This window comes from Ruditapes philippinarum, unplaced genomic scaffold (assembly GCF_026571515.1).
Source record: "Ruditapes philippinarum isolate M1 unplaced genomic scaffold, ASM2657151v2 ctg1115_1_1_1_1, whole genome shotgun sequence".
Classification (NCBI taxonomy): Eukaryota; Metazoa; Mollusca; class Bivalvia; order Venerida; family Veneridae; genus Ruditapes; species Ruditapes philippinarum.
The window spans coordinates 267,263-292,998 of record NW_026861434.1 but is presented as its reverse complement, the minus strand read 5'-3'; the positions used below and the strand labels follow the sequence as shown (position 1 = coordinate 292,998).

Sequence of the window (25,736 nt, the reverse complement as noted above, 5' to 3'; positions counted from 1 at the left end):
AAACAAGAACTTTACATGGATTGAAAGCGTCATTGTGACCATTGATCAAATGACTAGGGGAACACTGGCCATGGGCAATCATCCCAGGTTTAAAAACTTTGTCTTGTTACATCAACTAATGCGGATTCCTTCTCTGACACTTCCGTGGTAGGATTTAAACATACATTTATCAGGAGTGTGTTATTTAATTTTTCACAAACCATTACCTTTGGTTGAGGCAAGAAAAATTAATGAACCACAAGTTTAAAACACACAGTAAAATATTGGTAGACACCTTTATTCTTATATAAATATGAACACAATCTGGTAATACAAATGTATATATTGTGATAATACAAATAAACACATTCTGAACCCAAATGTATATATTGTGATAATACAAATAAACACATTCTGGTAATACCAATGTATATATTGTGATAATACAAATAAACACATTCCGGTAACATCTATGTATATATTCAAAAAAAAATCTCAGAAAAGACATCAAATATTTCAATTTCCCACAATTTCAAGCAGAAAGCAATATGTTGTTTTTTTAAACAAGAGGGCCATGATGGCCCTGAGGTCGCTCACCTGTATATAGGCCCCCCCCCCCCAACGTTGCAGGGTCAATTTAACCGAAGGGCTTTTATTTGCACAAACTTGGTAGACACCCATAAGAAGATGTTTCATGCTAAACATCTAAGCTCTAGCTCATTGGGCTTTTTAAAAGAAGATTTTTTTTAAGTTTTTACTATACACATATAGTTAAAAACAATGACACCCCTGGGGCCGGGCCAGTTTTGACCCCAGGGCTTTTATTTGAACAAACTTTGTAGACACTTACTAGAAGATGTTTCATGCTTAATATCTAAACTCTAGCTATTTGGGTTTTTTTCAAAGAAGATTTTAAGTTTTTGCTATACACATATAAAGAAAATCAATGACCCCCGGGGCGGGGCCAATTTTGACCCCAGGGCTTTTATTTGAACAAACTTGGTAGACACTCACTAGAAGATGTTTCATGCCAAATATCTAAGCTCTAGCTCTTATGGTTTTTTAAAAGAAGATATTTAAAGTTTTTTCTTTCGGTTGCCATGGCAACCAGAGTTCTGCATGGAATTAAATTCTTTGAACAATTTTTAAAGGTGACCACCAAAGGAACATTCCTGTGAAGTTTGGATGAAATTGGCTTAGTGGTTTATGAGGAGATGTCATTTAAAGTAAAAGTTTACGGACGGACGCCGGACGGACGCTGGACGAAAAGCGATCACAAAAGCTCACCCTGTCACTTTGTGACAGGTGAGCTAAAAAAGAAACCTTAAAGAAAATTTTTGTAAACAACGTTATTATTTACCCCTTAATAATCATGTTACCATAGCAATTAAGTTAATATTAATATTGGTAAAGAATAGCAAGTAAGTTAACTTTTCTGATAATGTTTTCTTTAGTTCAAAATATTACACTGTCTAGGGAAGTGAAATCAATATGTGCGCCTACAAATAAGTTTTTATAAATTGTACCGTTATTGTGATAATGTCACCTTTCATCAATATATTGTATTGTTAATGACATTAATAATTATTTCCATCTCTACAGTTGCAATAGGTCATCTTTTCAATGTTCATAACTTAACACACTTCAATGTTCACAGGTCAATATATTTCAGTGTGTGTAAGTAAACACATGTCTATATATCAAGCGTTCATAAATAAATTAACTCTTGTTTATAATATATATAGTGTTCATAAGTTTACATATATTTACAGTTTTCAAGACTTGCACATGTCAAAGTAAGTAAGAGTTTTATGGGTGTAGACAATACTTTATTCATCATCATCACTTTCTATAATTTTCCTTTTCTGTATAACTTTTCTCAAAGGTACATGATCATCTAGATCAGAATCTGACTCTTGCCCCTGTGTATATAGTGTTGCTGGAAAACTACCTGAAAACACACAACATATACGGTAAAGTGTTGCTGGGAAACTACCTGAAAACATATAACATATACGGTAAAGTGTTGCTGGGAAACTACCTGAAAACATATAATATATACGGTAAAGTGTTGCTGGAAAACTACCTGAAAACACACAACATATACGGTAAAGTGTTGCTGGGAAACTACCTGAAAACATATAACATATACGGTAAAGTGTTGCTGGAAAACTACCTGAAAACACACAACATATACGGTAAAGTGTTGCTGGGAAACTACCTGAAAACACACAACATATACGGTAAAGTGTTGCTGGGAAACTACCTGAAAACATATAATATATACGGTAAAGTGTTGCTGGGAAACTACCTGAAAACATATAACATATACGGTAAAGTGTTGCTGGGAAACTACCTGAAAACATATAACATATACGGTAAACCCTCTGCAAAACATCAATCACAGATTCTGGTTGATAATGAGTGGAGTTAATCCAGAGAGATCAAATCTTTTGTGAAATTTTACTTTTGGAAGAAATGATAGCAATTGAAAAGAATTGCAAAAGAATTTACTGATCAACAACAGACTACTCTGCCAAAGTTGCACAGTATAATTATCTTAATACTGATTATCTTAAGAATAATCCAAAGAATCAGAGTCAAACAGTAAATTTGTGGTTAGACTAAAAATGTTTAGAAACTGTCAGAAAGTAAACAATATTATCAAATTTATTATGGCAATAGTTTTGGAATGGTATATTGTATTATTAAGAAATAAATAACTTGAAAAAGTAAAGTTTCAAATGTTTTTCAGCAACAAATTGCATGCACTTAAACAAGAGGGCCATGATGGCCCTGAAATCGCTCACCTGTATATAGGCCCCCGAGCCAAGACCAATTTTAAACCAGGGACTTTTATTTGAACAAACTTGGTAGACACCCATTAGAAGATGTTTCATGATAAATATATAAGCTCTAGCTCTTTGGGGTTTTTTATAAGAAGATTTTAAAGTTTTTACTATATACATATAGTAAAAACAATGACCCCCCCCCCCCCTGGGAGTGGGCCAATTTTGACACCAGGGCTTTTATTTTTATTTGAACAAACTTGGTAGACACTCACTAGAAGATATTTCATGCTTAGTATCTAAACTCTAGCTCTTTGGGTTTTTTATAAGAAGATTTTTTAAGTTTTTACTATACACATATAAGAAAAATCAATGACCCCTGGAGCAGGGCCAATTATAACCCAATGGCCCTTATTTGAACAAACTTGGTAGACCCCCACTAGAAGATGTTTCATGCTAAATATCTTAGCTCTAGCTCTTTGGGGATTTAAAAAGAATATTTTTTAAGTTTTTACTACCAGAGTATATACATAAAGGGAAAAACAATGACCCCCGGGGGCGGGGCCAATTTTTACCCCATGGCTTTTATTTAAACAAACTTGGTAGACACCCACTAGAAGATGTTTCATGCTTTATATCTAAGCTCTAGCTATTTTGGTTTTTTGAAATTAGATTTTTTAAGTTTTTACTATATACAAATAAGGAAAACCAATGACCCCCCGGGGTGGGGCCAATTTTTACCCCAGAGCTTTTATTTGAACAAACTTGGTAGACACACACTAGAAGATGTTTCATGCTTAATATCTTAGATCTTTAAAAATAAGATTTTTTAAGATTTTACTATATACAAATAAGGAAAATCAATGACTCCCGGGGCGGGGCCAATTTTGACCCCAGGGCATTTATTTGAACAAACTTGGTAGACACTGACTAGATGATGTTTCATGCCAAAGATTTAAGCTCTAGCTCTTTTGGTTTTCTAAAAGAAGATATTTTAAGTTTTTTCTTTCGGTTAACTTGGCAACCAGAGTTCTGCATGGAATTAAATTAAATTAAATTCTTTGAACATTTTTCCTGTGAAGTTTGGATTAAATTGGCTCAGCAGTTTATGAGGAGATGTTGTTTAAAGTAAAAGTTTACAGAGGGACGAGGGACGAAAAGCACTCACAAAATTGTCACTTTGTGACAGGTAAACTAAAAATAAAACAAATTTATAACATTGCATGGTATATGTTTAATTTTGAAAATGTTTAATCAAAATGTGGTATAAATAAATATATGAAAAGAATGAAAAGATGGTTTTAATAACTCAAAGAATAAATGAAAAAGAAGATAAAAGTTCCTGAAGATGTTTTTTTTTTAAAAAAATGACAAAATCTCAGTTTTAGAAACTATGATGTCAGCTACAATCCATAAATTATTATAGAAACAGAATTACCTTCAGTGGCTGAGGGAACTGGTTTATCATCATCACTATCACTATCCATTATTCTTGCTTTTTTAGCTTGACCTTGGCTGACCTCTGACTCAGAATCACTTGACCTTGACCTCTTGCTTGACTGACTAGCTGACTTGCTTGAAGGGGTGTCTCGTCCTTTTGTAGAACCTTCAAAATAGAGACAGAATGTTCAAAATAGAGACAGAAAGTTATCTCTCTCTTAAGTGTAGAGACTTTTAAAATAATGCTATGTAATGTTCCATGCTTTTAAATATTTGCATTTCTTTTTAGTAATACTTTTTCAACACTTGTTTCTAAATTTTTTTTAAACATTTATAATTGCCTCTCATTTCAGATTTTACAACTTGTTTATGCAAAACATTATCAGTAGCGAGCTGAAGAAGAGGAAGTAGGAATCAGCTATCAAACCTCAATTAGACAAGAGAGTTATCATGTCTCAGATTACATAAGAGTTTAGATGAATGATCTGAAATGTAAACTTCACATGATGCAAACAGAATCACAGGGGGATTTACCATTTTCTTGGTCACTCTCATCACTGCTTGATGAAAATGATAATGGCTGACTCTTAGAATCCTGTGACTGGTTTTCCTTATCTTCATCAGAATCAGACTGTGTCCCTGTTGCTAAATTTTTCAATGGAACATCATCGTCAGAGTCAGAATTAGACTGTGTCTCTGTTGCTAAATTTTTCAACGGTACATCATCATCAGAGTCAGAATTAGACTGTGTCTCTGTTGCTAAATTTTTCAATGGAACATCATCATCTGAGTCAGAATTAGACTGTGTCTCCGTTGCTAAGTTTTTCAATGGCTCATCATTATCACTGAAAATGTACACAAATTGTTACTATGAAATTCTTTGATAGATATGGAAACAAAGTATCTAAATGTAAATTAAATATGATGATTTTTATTTTTAAGAATTTGAAAAGGGAACAATTCATTAACATCCTTTGTGGGAACATTTCATCACATGCTGTTTGAGACCATTTTTTTTGCATTCGACCTTCAAATATGACCTTGACCTTTAACCTAGCCACATGTTTCTTGCCTACGACACACTGTCTCATTATTGTGAACATTTGTGCCAAGTTATTTGAAATTCTGCCGACTAATGACAAAGTTATGCTGCAGACATGCATAATCCAGACTGATGGCTTAACGTACATACACTAAACCGCAATTGTGACAACTATGTTGAGCTCTCCGCAAGCAGGCTCAACAGAAAACCCAATACATGTCTCTAATAAATAAAGACGACTTTTTATTCAGTTTTAAATTTTATGATAGAAGATAAGGATACACACCTCTCACTATCAGATGAAACGATCTTCTTCAGTCTCTTTTTCTGTGATGAATGAGATATCTGGGAACCAGCCATACTTCTCTCTGGTGACTGTGTCCTGGCTTCACTATCAGACTGTGTTCCTGTAACTGTAGACTGGACTCCTGATCTCTGACTGGTCACAGACTTATCATCATCACTAAAACAATAATGAAAAAATACTACAGTGTAAATATGCCATAAATATTGCATAGACACAAAAATCTAGCTTTTTGATTGGGTTTCAGTAACACCGACACTGCTGTCATATGATAACTATCTATTGATAGTAGTCTAAGACAGTAACTGTTCACAAATGTTAACTTTAGATTATTTCATGTAAGGTAGCTTACAACATGACATGAAATTTTATATAAATATATATTTTGGACCTCCAATTGAGTTCCTTTAACACAAAATCCTCAATTCTATTGTAAATACAATATATGTTTAATAAATGTCTTCCTTGTTAGTGCAGTAAAACTGTTTAAAGATACAATAATAAAAATTACAAGTATAATAGTATATCATATAAATTACCTATCACTATCAGAGGATGACACCATCTTTACTCTCTTCTTTTTACTTGAAGAATTTCTGGACTGGTTCTCAGTATTATTCTCTCTTACCGGTGAATCTACCCTGTCATTCAAGGAACCAGTTTCATCAGAAGCAGGCTTTTTTCTTATCCTGCAAATTTCAGTATTTAAACATTTTCCATCAATTAATATTGACATATAGGGATATATTTGCTAATGACATGGATCGAAATAATGTATTTTTCGTGAATGACTATGCTAGACTTTACCTTGCAGCTATAGATCTGAATTTGTGCATAATGTATCAACTTATCAGGCAAAATAAATTCTAAAAAAATCATTCAAAATTTGACACCATTAGTATTTTTCAATCTTTTAAACATTGACCTATATGTGTAAATTTTACATATGGGCCTTGGGCAATACAGTAAGGTTTAAATTTCTCTAAAGGATTGACATTTATGTATTTTACAGGACTTCATTTGGTTTACAGATATACACATATACAAACATGCACATAAATTGACACCTGCATGTAAAAGGAAAGAATGTGACATTGGCTGCAAAGAAATATGTTGAGTTATGACTTTGATTTAGCCACAGAGTGTATCTACAGAGTGTACCTCGAAATTGTAACAGTTGTATTTCTGCAAGTTATGTAGAAGTTGAATCAGCGAAGCTGACTCACCATCATGTAATCTTTTTTCACTACAACACCTCTTAAATATTTAGATTCATATACACAATATACAAATAACTTCATCAATATTAGACACTTACCTTTTTGTTTTCTTAGCCTCTGATTTCTTTTTCACCAATTCTTTTAAAGCAGCAAACTTGCTGGCATTCTTCTTCTGTTTTGGTACCTTTTCCTTTTTTCTCTTTCGTTCTTTCTTTTGTTTCTTTTTTCTCTCCACTTTTTTTATTTGAATTCTGTCTGCATTAACAGGATGGTTATTTTCATCTAACACTAAACCTGTGGCAATATTACGAAGCTCAGCCACTCTTAATTCTGCAGGGATTCTCCAAAATGCCTCCTAGCAATAAATAAAAACTATTAATATATAAAATGATAACACATGTATCACTAACAAAATTTTATCCGTATATCTATAGTAGAATAAAATTTGATTAAGTGCTTGATAATGCGAAACCATTTCTGTTACTAATTTACAAGAATGACAATGGTCATGGATTTGAGACGTTTGTGACCTTGACTTTGTTTACCCATGTGACATCAGTACCAGCAAGTCCATGAAGACCACTTCAAAGCCACTTATATATTTATAAATGTTGAAAATCTTACAGTTCCTCTCACATACAATATTTATTCAAAGATTATAGAAAATGATTCATGTTTTACAATAAAAAAAATATTTTCAATAAAAAAGTGTCTGAAAAATCTGTATTTTTTGCTGATCATAGAATAAATTGGAACTAAAAGTGAACCTGTTCATTAGCCGGTGGAGCTAGACCAATTTTACTAAGGAAAGATAGAAACATTTTGTCCTCCATGGCAGTCTCGTTCTCCTCCGTTAGAGGAACTATCGGCACTCCTACATCCTCATCTATAATTATATAATATTCATTTTATCTTCACTTATTTGGTATATCATCTTGCCATTATGTACTGAATTATTATAAAAATCCTTAATTTAAACATGTAAATTTGACTAATTTAAATACTCAGCTTAAATAATTTCCTGCAATTTTTATCGGTTCAAGGACAGTAAATTCTAAAACCATTGACCTATCATCTCCAAAAATGACCTATCATCTCCAAAAACAAAGGTGTTTAGTCAATAAAACCCCACATTTTTCAAAGTTGAGCATAAAAATATTATGTACTTTTTAAAGTTATCTTAACCATCTACTGGGAGTATATAAAAGGACTGCTGTAAGACAGATATAACAGTAGCAAACATGTTTGATCTGTTTGGGACCATCAAGCATACATCTGTCATTTCTTTAAAATCATTACTTTAAATGGACTTATCACATAAACCGCGGCGCAGGAGTGTAATAAAGCCATTTAATAATAACGATATTACACTAGTGTAATAACACTGACGTGACGTCATTTGCGCTATATGGAAACAAAGCGTTAAAGCGCGCTAATGTTAGCGTTACACTATGGGTGCTCGTTGAAAAATTACTCATTTTAACAGTTTACTGTTCTTATTTTACATATGTGATAAATAGAATATCATATTCGTGTACATTCAATACTAAATTTATTGAACTCGTTGAATAAAACAATATTATGCTCGCCAGAGGCTCGCATAATATGATTTTATTCAACTTGTTCAATAAATTTAGTATTAAACTACACTCATTCAATATCCTCTATATAGTCTTTCATTTAAACAAAAAAAAAATTGTATAATATGGATCTTAAAATTTGATATTTAGAGTGAACATGAGGATTCAACATTCTCTAAAAACAAAAAGCATTTAAAAAAAAGAGAAATATGTATTAATACAATCATTCTGCTCTAAGTGTGTACTTCAGCATGAGTAAAGTTTTATAACTTTGCTTTAGAATGAAAGGGGATGAACTCTTACCTTCCTCCTCGCGATCATCTGCAGTGCGATTAAGTCCCCTTTGTATCCAAGCTATCTGATCCTTATAACCTATCATAAAATATGAAGAAACCTTCATTATCTTAACAAGATTTTTAAACCAAGAAAAATGAAAGCTAAGTTTTGCTAAAACATGTTTAAGGTTTAACAAAAGGCAGAATAAAACTAGAAATGTGTCATCACGCCACGGATGCCCCCGCATGCAGCCAAAATTTCAGATGTTACAATATTTAGTTCCAAATTTGTTTGTACAAACTATTTTTTTTCATTTTAAGTTCAAAGCCCTTAAAACTTTTCAATGTAAACACAAACCATTTTTATACAAAGTTCAAGGTACTGAAACTATTAAGTGTTAACCTTTTGTAAATTGCATATTGCATATTTGTAGCCAAAATAATGAATACATACATTTCCACAAAAGTATGAGTGCTGAAACTGAAAATTCAAATTTTTTCCAACATTCTAGAGAGATAACTTTGTCTAAAATCATTGAACCACGACCAAATTCTAACTTGAACTGCTTATTCCTAAGATGTACCTATATGTCAAATTTGAGATCCATGTGTAAAACCATTGGGGAGATAATGAACGGAAACTAAAAAATTCTGATTTTTGTCTCAGTTCAAGAGGGATAACTCTGTCAGCTATCATCAAACCATGACCAAATTCGAACTTGTCCAGTGTTTTCTTATGACATATCCATATGTTTAATTTGAGTTGTACAAATGTACAACTTTTGGTGAGATAATGAACGAAATTGAAAATTTCCTTTTTTTCAAAGTGAAAGGGACATAACTCTGCCAAAAATCATTGAACCATAACCAAATTCAAACTTGACCTGCGCATTTCTTTAACATATCCATATGTTGAATTTGAGTTGAATGTGTAATACTGTTGGGGAGATAACGAACGGAAACTGAAAATTTCATATTATTTTCAAAGTGAAAGGGGCATAACTCTGCCAAAAATCATCGAACCATGAACAAATTCGGACTTGAGCTGAGTATTCCTTTGACATATCCATATGTTAAATTTGAGTTGAAAGTGTAATACCATTGGGGAGATAATGAAAGGAAACTGAAAATTATTTTGGATCAAAAGCATTAATTTTGTAAAATTGGGAAAAAGCAAACTGATTGATCTCATACCACAATCAATGTGAAATAATAAGAAAAGTTTGAATTTCTAAATCTATTGTCATACCTTTTTCAACTAAGCCTGTAATAATTGCTGTCATATTGTCTGCTAAGTCAGATGATCTATTTTTAGAATCATTATCATCACTGTCATCATCAGAGCCACGCCTACTTTCATCCCCACTATCAGAGCTGCTACCACTGACACTGCTTACATCACTATTGTTGTCACTGTGACCCTCATCAATGTCAGATGGTAGTTCTCGCATACCTTAATTAAGAAAACATGTACATGTATCTACTGCATGTTTAACATTTTCTCATGCTTTTCAAGGAATGCTATATTGATGTCTCTCATTTATCTTTTAAACAAACATATTTTTAAGTAAACAATGAAGCTAATTAACAAAGAATAATTTGTTGTACCAAAGTCTCTGCTCCTTCCTCAATGAGGGATATCCAAACTTATTCTCTTCAAGAAAATCTGTATAGTTACCCATATAGCTTTACAGTTTTTGTAACAAACATCATATTTTGGTATTATTAAAGACAATAATTTACAACAAAGTGAATGTATGTAACAATACAAGATATAACAAATATATTAACCTTCATCACCACTTTCATCATCTGACCTATTCCAGTGACCCCTTGACCTCGCCCCGGACTTTCCTCGCTTCTTAAACAACTCTTTCCTGTCAGACACTAGCCCCATACTGAGCAGTTTTTCTATTATCTTTTGTCGACTTCGTCTCTTACACATCTCAGGTATAATAGCACCAACCGGGTCTGAAAAATAGTTTATTTGATTTTAAATTATTTTAAATTTTTTTTTAATGTTGTGAAGTGAATAGAACAGAGTATGTTACAAGAGGTTTGGCAAAAAAATAGTTTTCTCTAAATAGCATGGCACAACTAAGCTAGATCAGTAACCATAAATCTAAATAAACCTAAAAGATATACATTTGTTGCAGAATATTCTAGAATATTAACATACAAGCAATGCACATAAAAAACTAGGTATATTTTTCGTATCATTTGCTAACAAATTAAATCCAGTTAGGTTTCTTCACATCATATAACATTACGTAAGTTCTGAAATTTTGATGTTGCATTAAACCAAAATGACATCATACCTGGAGCATCTTTGTATCTATCAAACAGTTCTCCCAGCTCAAGTTCATCTTCTTCTCTCCATGGTCCAGCTCGTGTTCCACTGAAATAATATATGTGTGTCACTCTATAATATTTCACCTAATTGACTGATGGCACCTATTTGTAGCAGTAAGTACAATTCAATACTGTCAGAATGAAATATCTTACTACAGAAATACTGACACAATACTGTACCAAAAAATCTTACACTGACACTAAACCTCGATATATTCCTGCATAAAATTTGTTAATCCTTTTTAATTATTTTCAGGAGGTTATCAAAATACAAATAATTATAATCAATGAATGGTAAAACTGTCTAGTCAGATAGAAAGTAAGTGCAGGTGGATGTGACTATGCTGGAAACATGAGTGACGGATAACACAACTAAAGGGTTAAATTGGATCACCATTGACTGCTTAACATATCATATGATACTAACCTTTTTGCTTTTTTCAACTCCTTAGCACTTTCAATCAATTCTTGTCGTTTCAGTTCTCGGATAATTTGTCCCCTGGTTTTAGTGGGATCTGTGATTCTTTCCATGATGCAATCTACAGTATCTTTTCCTTCTATAATAAAGCCAACATTTTAAACATAAATAATCTTTGAAAACAAAAAATGCTCATGTAACAAGTATGTTAATATAATATAATTATAAACATATTAAATTTCCTAAATTTTGATACTTTGCCTAGTTTCTCAATCCAGGAACTGTGGGTTCAAGCACCTAATGGGGTCACAAATTAATTAACAGTACTGGTTAGTCCAGGAAGTGGACTTGAGAGTAATTTAAATAAGCTACAACTTTACTTGAAATCAATGGATGTTGTTTTAACTAAAGATCACCTGTGATATTGTTCCAATCAACTTTTATCATGTAATGAAATAAGCAAGGAGAACAAGTACCAGACATGGACATTAAATCATACTGCTTAATTCAAAACAATCAACAAATATTTTACTATATGAGCTATAAAGCTGAGTATAAAAACATGCAACATGTATGGTAATCATAACCTTTACCTTCATCATTCTCCTTGTAGTCTTCAAATAACCTTCTTACTTCCATCTCAGCATCTTCTGACCATAACACTTTACCTTTACTGAAATAACAATATATAATGTGACCTTTGCCCTCCTGTATTTGATTAAACCTAACCAAGCTTAATATCTTCTTTCAATGCATACAAAACCATTTATCATTTTTAGGTAAAATTTCAAAATAACTACAGGCTGAATATCAAACAGTTCGAGATTATGATAAAATTGCATGGGCATGCATGGGTCTACACTAGTGGAATGGTGATATTAAGTTGCTGCCATCAGGGTGTTATTGAACCTGTCTTGCAAAAATTATTCGTCTAGGTTTGTGAAATTTCAGTTTGTAAAACCAGTGGATGCTTATTGACTGTTTTGATATTTTTAAACACATTGCTACAATGACAACATTCAAAAAAACATTTTCAAAGGCTAGGCTATTCTACTGGTGCACAACTTATATTACTTGTTGAGGCAGATTGGATATAAAAGTTTAACTTCATGGTAAACATCAAGGACACTAGATTTGAAATATCTTAGCTATGATTGACCACTACAGGCTCACTTTGCTATAAGACTATCATTATTTCCAGTGACTATCAGTGTATCTTACCTTTGATATGACCCATATCCCTCTACAAGTTCTATAGCATCTTTGCTAGTCTTCCAGAACAAAATCTCCATAAATATTTTATTATTGTTCTCTGCAACCTCTACAAACCTACGCACTATGTGTGTGGCAAATTTATATATTTCCTGTAATAAAGAATGACATAATAAAACCTAAAATCTAACAATCGTGTTAAGTCTAAATTAAGCTTTCTTGTTTACTAAAGGAACTTTCTGGCATTCTGTATGAGTTCTGCATAGAATACCTTGATTAACTCTAAATAAATTACTTGTCTCAAAATGAACATAACATCTTTTCAAACAAACCTGTGTCAGGTACGACAACTCACTGTCATTTACTAAGCTTCCATTGAATTTGTAACAGAGCTAACCATTTTTTTCTGCAAAGAACTGCAAACTACTCCACATAATTCTAAACAGTGATGATGGAGTAATAGTATTTGACATGTGATCAAACAAACCATTATATAAAATAAATTTGGCTCACACATGAGTGAATATCACAAATCTGTAACACGTCTGAACACCTAATATTACCATCTCAGAGTAAATTAATAAGGATTGTTGTTAAATCTAACACTAGAGAGATACAAAAAATTTGCAGAGTCCTAAGACAGATTCAATATAACACTGCTGTCACTCTTCTTTCCATACAGAAACCATGTCTTGTATGGAGACACTATGCTGCTAGTCTCATGGTATGGGTTTCTGTCAAAATAATGCATTAACCAAACTTCAAAATAAACAAACAGAGCTTACCTTATACCTCTCAGCTTTTGCTAGAGGAGTGAGCATAATTTTCTGGAACACTCGAAATAAAGAAATTTGAAACAGCATCCCAATGTATCCCAAATCAAAAGCTACACGGTGTAACATTTTAATACAACAATGGTTAGTGTGTGTAGAATTCTTCTGAAAGTCTGCTGTCAACAGCACATAGGCCTTCAATACCTCTGGCTTGGCAAATCTGAAAGAATTCGGGGTTTAGTAGAAATCAAGTTATACAGTAAGAATAATGCCAACTTTTAGATTTGTATCAACATTTCAACATACTTGTTTGGTTTTGGTTTTAAGTCATACAGACACTTTAAAGGCCCATATATGGTGAATGGAGGAAGACCTCTAGTGCTTTATATCAGGAGTGGTTGTCTTAGTATAACAACCAACCTGTAAGTTAACTAGACAGTATTCTTGTATGAAATACTATCATGACATGTTTGCCACTGACATCGCATATTTCCCATTGACATTGCAAACTTTCTATTAACATTCAATATTTGAGAAGTATTTAAAAGTTCAGATGAACAAACATACTTGACAACAAAGTCTCTAAAAATAAACTCTTGTTCTGATGTTTCCATAGTAACCATCTCCTCCTCTTCTCCTGTAAAACAAAAATAGAATATTTCAATATATTTTACCATACATAAATCTGCCTTGTAACACATGTAAGTGAAAACTGGCCCTTAAATAATATCATCTACAAAACATTTACAGTTCCACAAACTGTATAGTGATCACCTGAGCAGGCGTTATTACTTTTTATCTTACTGTCAACATATTAAACAATTCTTCCTATCTGACAACTAGTTATCAGGGGCATAAAAAAGTGAAAATATATATTAATCACGACAGAAAAATAACCTGCTGCTTTAATTACCTTCCATTTCATCTTGTTCATAATCTGGTTCACCTGGAATCTCTGACGTGGGTCCTACAAATACATGACAGAAAATTATTCATAATAGTTTTCAACATTAACAGGTTATTTAACCTTTTCCCTGATAAAGACGTGTTTTGACGGCTTTTTGTCCCCCCCTTTTATGAGGCCTCAAACAGTGAAAAATGTCCTATTTAGGCCCCAAACACTGTTTTTCGTTTGAGAAATGTTGTTAAAAAAAGCGACCACTTTTTCGGTGCCGCCCCCCATGCAAATGTTACAATGTTACATCAGGGGGTTGCCAGAAGGGTGTGTGTGTGTTGGTTGAAGGGGGGACAGTAGGCCCCCTCATCGCCAAGAAAATTTTGGACATGTGACAGGCTAAAAATGGCCTCATGTTGATCTTAGGGTAACTAGTAACCAACACTGAAAAGCCTTTGACTCTATATCAATTCATTCAGAAGTTGCAGCACTTTGAAATCAGTTTTGATGGGAAAAAACAATGCAAAATAGTGATTTTTGGCAATTTTGAGACGTCCCCTGTTGCCATGGTAACAGGAAATTTACGATAGAGCATGCTGTAACAGAGGCTATGGTCTAGTCAACATTTGTGCCAAGTTTCATCAGTATTGAAGCATTTTTCATAGTTTCATAGCAGTTTGAACTTGTTACAGGAGGCTTTTCAATGAAAACAGCCATTTTTCGCAATATGCTCATGGGGTAAAAGGTTAACATTGAAATGTTCTGTAAAGTAGTATACTGTGCTCATCTAAGTTCACGGTACTTAACGCTTTGAAACCAGAAAGAAAACAACAAATGAAACTTATGGTACAAAAATTGTCATAAGCTGTAACATATAGGTATTTTCTGCTGTATTGCACAATAACAACAATATATTCAGTCAAAGTTAATTTTAATGGACCAAACGTAGACCATATGTTGGCCATTTTGAAAACAGTATGTCATTATTTAAATCGCGGTAATGGTGTTACATTTCAGTTTTTTCAAATTTGGGTTAAAATTTCTACATGTTATTTTGCTTGATTTTAAATATTAAAATTATCCTTACTTTGTTACTCAAAATTAATTTTTTCAACAAACAAGAACATTTAGAAAATGATGATTGTTTCCAGCATACGCACAAATTTAATGGATTAGCTTTTTGCAGAAATTTGTAAAATGTTGTTCTGTTTTACGTAAAAATCTAGAGATTTTAAATATTTTGCACAAAAACTTTGTTGTATAGATGTATGAACAAAATATTTCAATTCTGACATACGCACAAATTTAATGGACTGTTTTTGCTTTTTGCAGAAATTTATAAATGTTGTTCTGTTTTACGTAAAAATCTAGAGATTTATAATATTTTGCACAAAAACTTTGTTGTATAGATATATGAATGAAATATGTCAATTCTGACCAATTTTAACACTGGTCACATGAAAATATGCCATTACCATGAAATAAGTGATGACGCGAAATTCGTGATGTTGTGTACAGTACAATAGACAAGTACATGTACACATCTGGAGAAAACATATTGTACAATGAAATGTTATATGATTATACTTTGTACGAGTTCAAATCTATCATGAATTGTACAACAGAACAATCATAAGTATATAATTTATTACAATTGGTACTTCATATTAGTTTTTCAAGATGTTTAACTTTACGCTAATGTTATAACTATTGTTTCATACTGCACAGATCAACTTTCTCTGGCCTAAATGTACCATGTTGAGTGGAATTAAAAGTTGTTTCCTACTCTGACTCAAATTATCATAATTATGTGGTTTTCTCAGTTTTAGACATGGCAAGCAATAAATACGGATCGCATGACGGTTATGTTCAGAGCACCAGATACATTTACATGACCGTAATCTTCGGTGCACCAGATGCACTTACATGACAGTAATATTCGGTGCACCAGATACACTAACATGACGGTGATATTTGGTGCCCCAGATACACTAACTTGACGGTGATATTCGGTGCACCACATGCACTTACATGACAGTAATATTTGGTGCCCCAGATACACTTACATGACAGTGATATTTGGTGCCCCAGATACACTAACAAGACAATGATATTTGGTGCCCCAGATACACTTACATGACAGTAATATTTGGTGCCCCAGATACACTAACATGACGGTGATATTCCGTGCACCAGATGCACTTACATGACAGTAATATATGGTGCCTCAGATACCCTAACATGACCGTGATATTCGGTGCCCCAGATACACTAACATGCTGTGATATTCGGTGCCCCAGATACACTAACATGACGGTAATATTCGGTGCACCAGATGCACTTACATGACAGTAATATTCGGTGCCTCAGATACACTAACATGACAGAGATATTCGGTGCCCCAGATGCACTTACATGACGGTAATATTCCGTGCCCCAGATACACTAACATGACATGACGGTGATATTGGGTGCCCCAGATACACTTACATGACGGTAATATTCGGTGCACCAGATGCACTTACATGACAGTAATATTCGGTGCACCAGATGCACTTACATGACGGTAATATTTCGTGCCCCAGATACACTAACATGACGGTGATATTGGGTGCCCCAGATACACTTACATGACGGTAATATTCGGTGCACCAGATGCACTTACATGACAGTAATATTCAGTGCACCAGATGCACTTACATGACGATACTCTTGTGTACCCTGACAAAATAATATAGTTCTTCTCAGATATCATTTAGATACCTATATCAATATGGGCAGCCTTATATATTGTTTTAATTTCAATTTTAATATTGTTTCCAGTTTGGGAAGTAAAACAATTTTTTTTTTTTTCCAAAATGTAGATTATAATTTGTTATTGAACATATATTGTATTGCTGAATAATATTATGTAAATTTCAAAGAATGTGTTGTGTCTGTTCAGATTAAAACCAATGTTTCAATATCCTGTACAGATGTAACTCTGCTTCCATGTTTAGTGGGGGGGGGATTTTGTTTTGTTTTGACAATAGATGTTTTGGGGGTAGCAGTGATTTTTTGTGGGTAGGTAGCGGGTGAGAAAACAAACTGTCGAAACAATATTTTATATTGGACCAAACAGCTGTTTTATAAATGGAAAACCACAGTGTCCATTGTATATAGGATCTATATAGATTGAACACATGATACAATTGAAATGCAGTAATTAATACTTACAGGGCACTAATAACCTTATAGAGGACTGGTTCACATGGTTTTGAAGAAAAAGGGAAATTTTGTCTGTCAATAATTTAACTCATGTTTAGTACACATTGACATCATTTCATTTTGAAAAAAAAAAAAAAAACTTCAAGAAGATATTGTTACAGGCAGATAAAATAAAAAAAAATTAAATAAAATAAGGATGTTTTTGTTTTTTTAAATAAGGATAAAATTTATATAAATTTGGGGTGATGGTGCCAAAATTGAGCCCTAAAAATCAATTTACAATAAACACTTACATGATCCTGTTATATTTATCATTCAAATCTTAAAATCGTGACAATAAATTGCTTTAAAACAGTAATAAATGCACAAGAAGTTGTTTTTACTGAGTCATTTTGTACTCTGACAAACAGATCAGAATTAATTATAAATCAAATATGAAAAAGTACTTTACAAAAGAGTACATTAAACAAAGAACTTACATTTATTACATGCATATGAATAAAACTAGAAACTTGATGTAAATCACAAGTGTGGGATATAACAAGGGCAAACATTTTGTATCAATTAGTACCAGTGTAAGTACGTACTTCCTGTAACAGTATTTTTTTCATTTTTTATTTCAAGTTTCTGTAAGTATTTAATCAGAGACTAGCTCTATATTTATAATATTTGCATGACTTTGCTTGTGGTCACATGATATACATACTTGGTTTCCTTGTTCACAAATGACATGTAGTTGCTCAAACTTTAATTATGTAACACAAAAACTTCATAGTTCAAATACAGGATATTATTAATTAACACCAATAGATTAATATCTTATTAGGTTAAGCATAATTATTCACATATTTTCCGCATTTCTGAGGGAAAGAAGATTCAATTAATCAAATGTGTTTTTTTTTTCAGTAATAATCTAAGCAAAATAGGAGATACTGGGGATTGGGCCATGTTAAACCAGTGACACCATTAATATAAATTTTGTAAAAGTCCACCAGATAATAATACAGGCCGTTACTGTAAGATACAGTCAGGACATAAAGCTTCTTACAATATTAAAATGAGTTTTCCTAAATAAGTGTACATAAACTATATGGCCCAATGGTCGGGCCAATTATGACCTTATCAAAATATGTAGATAACCTCAATGTTTTACAGTATACCAAATATCATAGCTCGGGGCCTTGTTGTTTCAGATGTTGTTTTAGATAAGGAGGTTTTTTAGAAGTCAATGTAACAGGACTGACGAGTGACCCTGTGAAAAACCGTTTTTGACCCTTAAGGGACTCAAACCCGGGACCCTTGCAATACCGTACCCTGGCTCTACCACCTGAGCTATCCAGCTGCTTACACATCATCTCCCTTAAATAGTGAACAGTTCTGAACCATGACACTTGCAATTTTACCAAAGGCATGGCCATTCTTGCAATTTTACCAAAGGCATGGCCATTCTTGCAATGTTTCCAAATGACTTTAACATTAAACATTAAATAGATTTCAAAATTAAACAAAGAGGCAGAAACAGTTTGATTTATCAGCCCTTGCTTTTTGTTTATGTCATGCATTTTGTCTAATGGTATAGAAGTATTTTGATGACAAGTGTGGTATTAATCAAAGGAATAAGTCAAATAAATAATATAATTTTCATAGATTAAAGAAAACCATAGATTGTTTTACTTCAATTTGAAATAATTTCAAAATTGAAAAAAGCTGGTCAAACTTGTAAATATCAAAGAATAATTCAGTCATGATCAGTTTTGAAATAAAACACTTTTTAAACTAAGTTATACAGCTTTAATTTTAAAACCTAAAAGAAACAAATGACAGGTGTACAACTAAAAGAATACATTGTAGTTAACCATAAATAATATACTAGTAGTATTTTCTTATGAAATTAGGGAGTGAACCACCTTGGTTTAAACCTCTTTGGGGGTTGGGGGGGGATAGGAAAGGTTGGTTTACTGAAATATGAACCAAACAAACATATTTCTTTATTAGATACTAAAAAATTTGTCAAAACAGTAACTGATTTAACTGAGGGATATTTTATCATTTTCAAACTTAAAATCATCAATCATAAATCACAGAATCAGTTAAGCAATCTTTTCATTCTTTTCATTTATTTATTATATGAAATTGTTTCAAGAGGCTAAAAAAACACTTTACAACACAGAGTTTACATCCTTTCTTAGATCTGACATGTATAAGAACAAATTAAGTAGTTCGGAAGTAACATTTCCCTTCAAGTATGCTGGTGTGTTTTACATCCAGATTATTCCTGTTTGAGACAATAGCTTTTGTTCCAACTAAAGCAATTATATCAAAGCTTTTCATTAGGTAATGGGCATTTATACCATAAAAGACAATTCAGTGGAAAAGGATTTTTAAAAAGATGACAATGTTTTCTGGAAATATTCTGTGTAACTGTTGGATATTAGTTTGCTATTTATCTTACATAAGCTGTATAACACCTGGTTGTGACTATACTGCAACAATTTTGACATGTTCGGGACCGAACATCAGTGAGTTCCTTAACAATTTACAAGTAGACACTACTGTAATCAATATTCAAAATGCCAACATTGATACACTGAATACATCTACATTCAGTAGAGCGCATCATCTTCATGAATTAAATGCGGAAAACAGTGGAATTACAGACGTTGATCAATATGCTTTCACCAAACTGAAATTCCTTAGAACAATTTCACTGAAAGGAAATAATTTAACATCTCTACCATACGGCATCTTTAGCAACCTAACAAAACTGAAGCAGCTTCGGCTTGGAGATAACTTGTTAGGTTCAGTCGATGGGCTTTTTGATGGTCTAGGACATTTGGAAAGACTCAGTTTAATGGATAATCAAATTGCGTTATCTCTGCAGACACGTTTAAAGATCTGAGTCACCTTCATCATCTTGAACTTAACAACAACAAAATTAAATACATTCATCCACAAGCATTCCGGAATATGAAAATGTTGATGCTTCTAGAAATTGGTGCTAACCCTCTAACATCAGTTGCCAATCTTTTTCCTACCGACATGACGCTTCAGTATTTAAATCTAACAGCTTGTAACTTATCAACATTTCCTAATGACCTTCCTTCATCATTGAAATATCTTAAACTAACGAAAAACAAAATACAAAGAATTTCAAGGTCAGATACACAGATATATAGCCATTTAAATGCATTGATTTTAGAGAACAATGGTGCAGTTCACATTGAACCGGGATCGTTCCAGGACATGACATCCCTCTCTGACCTTTTCCTGTTTGTTAATCATCTCGAGAAAGTGCCAGGTCCATTTCCCGCCAATATCAAAAGCATTCATCTTGACAACAATAGAATCAACTCTATTCCTTCAAACATGTTTCAGAATGGTACTCGATTAAACGTTCTGTCTCTTCGTATCAACAACATCACCTCAATCCAAGCAAACGTCTTCCTTAATTTAGAGTCAATTATAGAACTAAATCTTGAAAGAAATAAACTGTCTGTTTTACAAGATAACACATTTAAATACGCTATTGGGCTGGAATACTTAAATCTAAATCGTCTAACGTTGACAGCCATCTATCAAGACTGCTTCTCCCATTTGAATTCACTGACAAAACTGGAAATGTCGTTTGTTCACATCTCAAAGGATCAAGTACACGGGAATATTTTCCGTAATTTACCAAACCTGGAAGAACTTGTGCTTCAGGAGAGTCCAACATTAGCAGAACTTTTCATTACCAATCTTATCATTGAAAGAAAAAAGATCAAAACAATAACAAAGTTGAATCTTGAAGACAATGGACTTGAATCACTGAGTTCTGACATAGCAACATACCTGCCAAACATTAAAAAACTGTCATTAAAAGGAAACAAATTCCATTGCGATGCTAATCTGTTATGGTTGCGAACATGGCATAGTATTGAACCAGAAAAATTCCACAAGTTTGATCATGTACGTTGTTTCCTACCACACCATCTTCAAGGTGAAAGAGTTCAAGATATAAAAATATGGCAGTTCTATGAGAAGACTGATCCCCATAGTAATGACAGTTCCATTACAGATCGTGCATCAACTTTGGTCCCAAATCACACCATTGATTATGATGCATATTTTGAAGTAACTACACCACCAATAGACTACTATCATGGCATTGACTATGATGACCCCTTCTATCACTATGACTATATGGATGGATCTACTATCAAAGGTATATCTGCCAATCTGCCTGTTACTAGTGATTTACCAACATCAACTAAGCAACTGTTACACAATACACAAACAACACCACAGACCACAATTGGTGATATAACAACAACAATACAATCAAAGGAGGAACAAACACAAGAAAAGAATGCTACAACTGACAGCCATGACAACAACAACAACAACAGCATAGACAATGAACACAAACAACCGAAAACAAAGAATGGGGGTCGTTCATCAAGTCTGAAAACTGTTGGAATAGCTGTTGGTATGGCTACTGCAGTGATTGCTGTAATGCTGTTAGGTGCTTTTCTTATCTATAAACTATGGCAAAGGAAGAGAAATACTGCAATGGAGATAAGTCGTCATCAAAGTGAAGGTCAGGATTATGTCTTTATTGCGGAGACAAATGGCAGAACTGAACCAAAAGTTCACAGGAAAATGTCACGTGCTGAGAGGGGGTCAACAACATCTCGTGCCAGTGAGGATATAACAAATCAAACAGACACGGACATGAAAGTCTATATATTGGATGTAGATGCGTAAACTTTTACTGCATGTGAATATGTGTCATAGACATCTCGCACAAAAAAAATGCAAAGTTTTTTCATAAGAATAGATATTGTACACTTATAAAAAAAATTCAAATCATCGCAAGACTGTTTAGTTATTAACACTGCATCTGTTACAACTAGAAATGATGAGCCTTTGCCAACATAATAGAGCCAGGCCAGTCCGTATGTCCGTACATATTCATTACACAAATATAGCAGGTGATAGGTATTGTAGGATAGCATCTTAGAGTGTGAACTATTGCAATATGAATATCAAAGGCATAATGTCTTTAATAAGAACTCTACCAATACAAGTGTGCTATAGAAATTGTACTGATATTCAATTTTTACACAGGGCAAAGTGCTCAAATGTCATTTTAGTTGTAAGTAACTGCTAATACTTGGATAATGTAAAGTAATAAGTAGTGAAAACTTTTAATGTGGTGTTATTTCTTTAACATGGTATATAATCAGTTGTATAGGTTGCTGATGAGATTTAAGTCTGTATTTTTTGTGCATTTACATTATCTACACAAAGCCTAATAAGTTTCAAGCAGTTGATGTAGATGATTTCAAAATAGCTTTTTTTCTGTACACAATATTATTTGTAAATTAATTTGTAAATAACAAATGTTCATCATGTAAAGATAACAATGTTTATATAGCAAGATAAAAAACATATATGAAAAAGTACAACATGTAAATGCTTGATAAGTTAAAACTGAATTGACAACGTAATATTTTTCATCAAATATTTTATTGGTCAAATACCATTATAATAGCCAATCTTTTGAAATATATACTCAACATCACTAATTCCGCGTCATCACTTATTTCACGGTAATGGCATATTTTCATGTGACCAGTGTAAAAATTGGCCAGAATTGACTTATTTTATTCATACACCTAAACAACAAAGTTTTTGTGCAAAATATTTCAAATCTCTAGATTTTTACGTAAAACAGAACAACATTTTACAAATTTCTGCAAAAAGCAACAATAGTCCATTAAGTTTGTGCATACGTCTGAAACAATCATCATTTTCTAAATGTTCTTGTTTGTTGAAAAAACTGAAATGTAACACTATTACCGGGATTTAAATGATGACATACTGTTTTCAAAATGGCCGACATACGGTCTATGTTTGGTCAATTAAAATTGACTATGACTGAATATATTGTTGTTTCTTTGTGTCATACAGCAGAAAATACCTATATGCTCCAGTTTCTGATAACTTTTGTACCATAAGTTTCATTTGTTACTTTATTTCATGTTTCAAATCGTTAAGTACCGCAAACTAAGAGGAGCACAGTATACTACCTATTTATTTTGACAGCTAAAGAATGAGCATGTCTCTTTACACAATTTTTGTAATAACAAGAAACCCCCTTTTCACTCATACTTTATCTGTAAATGCTTTAACAACATAATACTATTTTAACTTGCTGTCATTTGATGATGTAACCTCTACAGAGAAACACCCTCTGAGATACAAACATATTGGTGGGAGCTAAGAGGTATTGCTGTAGAGAGGTTTACTTTATTGTAAAGTCTTACTCTGGGAAGGACTGATACTGTTTGTTGAGTAGAGGTTATTGCTATACAGAGGTTACACTGTATAAACATTTAATGTATTATACCCTATGAATTGTAGAAATAATAATTTAACATAAAATATAAACATTGTATTTGCTGGATATATATGCTATTTTATGCATATCTAATACTAGTCATATTTTCATTTATTTTGTTATAGACATCATTTCTTCATACTTTATAGTTTTCATTTTTGTATATAAATTTATGTAGTAAAAGGTGTGAATAGATTACAGTAGACCAATAAAGAATGTGTTATTTGTAACATTGTTTTTTTGTATCACCTATTTTACAATATATGAATATCTATATTTTCTGCATATCGGACAAGATTTTCAAATGTTTACAATGATATACCTCTTCATGTTTTAAATGAAATCAGTCTGATATCCCCATAAATGAGTAATCTGTCGAAGATGACATTTTCCAACTGTTTTGAATTAGTTACAAATTCAGGTGCTACCATAATGGAGTAGTGTTCAGCTTTTGGTATTTTTTTCAGAACTACTGGTATATTTAACAGGTAATATGCAAGAAAATGGATCACATACTTGCAATTACATTTCTGACAGATATTTCAGCATGTGTAAGATTATTATACAATCACAAGGTATTTTTATTATTCATATCATGTATTATACACAAACTGTTCCTAAATACCCATGAATATAATTATAGTATAATCACTGATTTGATCAGGTAACCAAGTTTCAAATGCTTAACATTATCTAACATATCATTAAAACAATCTGTTAAAGGTAGATGATCATATCAAATCTGTGATGTTTGGAGTGTTTAAGTCCTTGTGGACAATGAGCAACTGACCAATCCTTAGTGCTCAATCCAAAGCATGACATCAGCTTATATAAGCAATTGAAGAATTTAAGCTTATTCACATATCATAACTACTTACTTGGTAAATTTGTCATGAAAATTTCTCTCAAAGCCATGAATTCATCTTCTGGGGCAATATCTGCTGAACCAAATTCATTACGATCAGGCCATACCTCCCTGAAATGTCATAAATTATGATATGTCCATTCAATACAGTATGATTTGTTAATTATAACATAAACTACAACAGATTTTGTTTGTTCGCTTTGTTGGGTATAAAGTCATACCAACATTTTAAGGTCATATGGCAATTTTTCAGCTTTACCGGTGAAGGATTTCCTTATGCACCCCCCCCCCCATCTTGATGCATAGTTTAAGGCACAAGTGTATACCTGAGCAGAGCTACCAACCTTCCATTTTCTACCTTGATAATTTCCTCACCACCAAAATCCGAAATTCCTGAGGGGATTTGAACAAATGGTGATTAGGGATAAAATACCCAAACACATTTATTCATCAAAGAAAAAAAAGACTGGCCAAAACTGCCCTTCTACTTGCTACACATATCTATCTTTATCTAAAGCTTCAAGACAGTCCTATTCACAATTTTTACATTTAATTGATAACCTCAAAACTAAAAGCAAGGGAGATAATCAAATTAATCATAGTGTACCTTGCTGCCCTGAAGATAGCTACTGCTTCCCCTGCCTTCTTCTCTCTCATACAGTTCTGGATCTGAATCATTGCATCAACCCTAAAATTGTTAACACCAATTGAAAAATAGCACACTACATACAAAATCAAGCAGTTGGAAGAGTTTTATCCAAACAAACTTATCCTTTAATGAAATATTCTTAAATCTTCTTTGACCTTAGTCAGTTAATTGGACAGAAATAAAGGATATTGAATGAGTGTAAGTTTAATACTGAATTTATTGAACAAGTCGAATATCAAAAATTATGCGAGTCTCTGGCGAGCATAATATTATTTTAATCGACCAATTCAATAAATTCAGTAATGAACTTACACAAATTAAATATTCTTTTATCAAATACCAAAAATATAG

At 32.8% G+C, this 25,736-nt stretch overlaps 1 protein-coding gene across 2 annotated transcripts in view; it reads right to left on the bottom strand.

Annotated features, from left to right (window-relative positions):
• Nucleotides 1-261: 261 nt before the first annotated feature.
• Nucleotides 262-25,736, bottom strand: part of LOC132715607 (protein timeless homolog) — a 40,008-nt gene continuing 14,533 nt past the window's right edge. For both annotated transcript variants that reach the window (XM_060698639.1, XM_060698640.1), the window contains exons 18-36: nucleotides 25,344-25,424; nucleotides 24,750-24,847; nucleotides 14,298-14,351; nucleotides 13,952-14,021; nucleotides 13,397-13,604; nucleotides 12,621-12,763; nucleotides 11,993-12,072; nucleotides 11,409-11,538; nucleotides 10,948-11,027; nucleotides 10,421-10,600; nucleotides 9,879-10,082; nucleotides 8,658-8,726; nucleotides 7,542-7,660; nucleotides 6,873-7,129; nucleotides 6,094-6,243; nucleotides 5,537-5,713; nucleotides 4,743-5,053; nucleotides 4,207-4,374; nucleotides 262-1,930 (exon numbers count right to left, since the gene is read on the bottom strand). In XM_060698639.1, coding sequence (XP_060554622.1) covers nucleotides 1,809-1,930; nucleotides 4,207-4,374; nucleotides 4,743-5,053; nucleotides 5,537-5,713; nucleotides 6,094-6,243; nucleotides 6,873-7,129; nucleotides 7,542-7,660; nucleotides 8,658-8,726; nucleotides 9,879-10,082; nucleotides 10,421-10,600; nucleotides 10,948-11,027; nucleotides 11,409-11,538; nucleotides 11,993-12,072; nucleotides 12,621-12,763; nucleotides 13,397-13,604; nucleotides 13,952-14,021; nucleotides 14,298-14,351; nucleotides 24,750-24,847; nucleotides 25,344-25,424 — 2,701 coding nt within the window. In that variant the 3' untranslated portion in view covers nucleotides 262-1,808. The remainder of the gene's footprint in view (nucleotides 1,931-4,206; nucleotides 4,375-4,742; nucleotides 5,054-5,536; nucleotides 5,714-6,093; nucleotides 6,244-6,872; nucleotides 7,130-7,541; nucleotides 7,661-8,657; nucleotides 8,727-9,878; nucleotides 10,083-10,420; nucleotides 10,601-10,947; nucleotides 11,028-11,408; nucleotides 11,539-11,992; nucleotides 12,073-12,620; nucleotides 12,764-13,396; nucleotides 13,605-13,951; nucleotides 14,022-14,297; nucleotides 14,352-24,749; nucleotides 24,848-25,343; nucleotides 25,425-25,736) is intronic.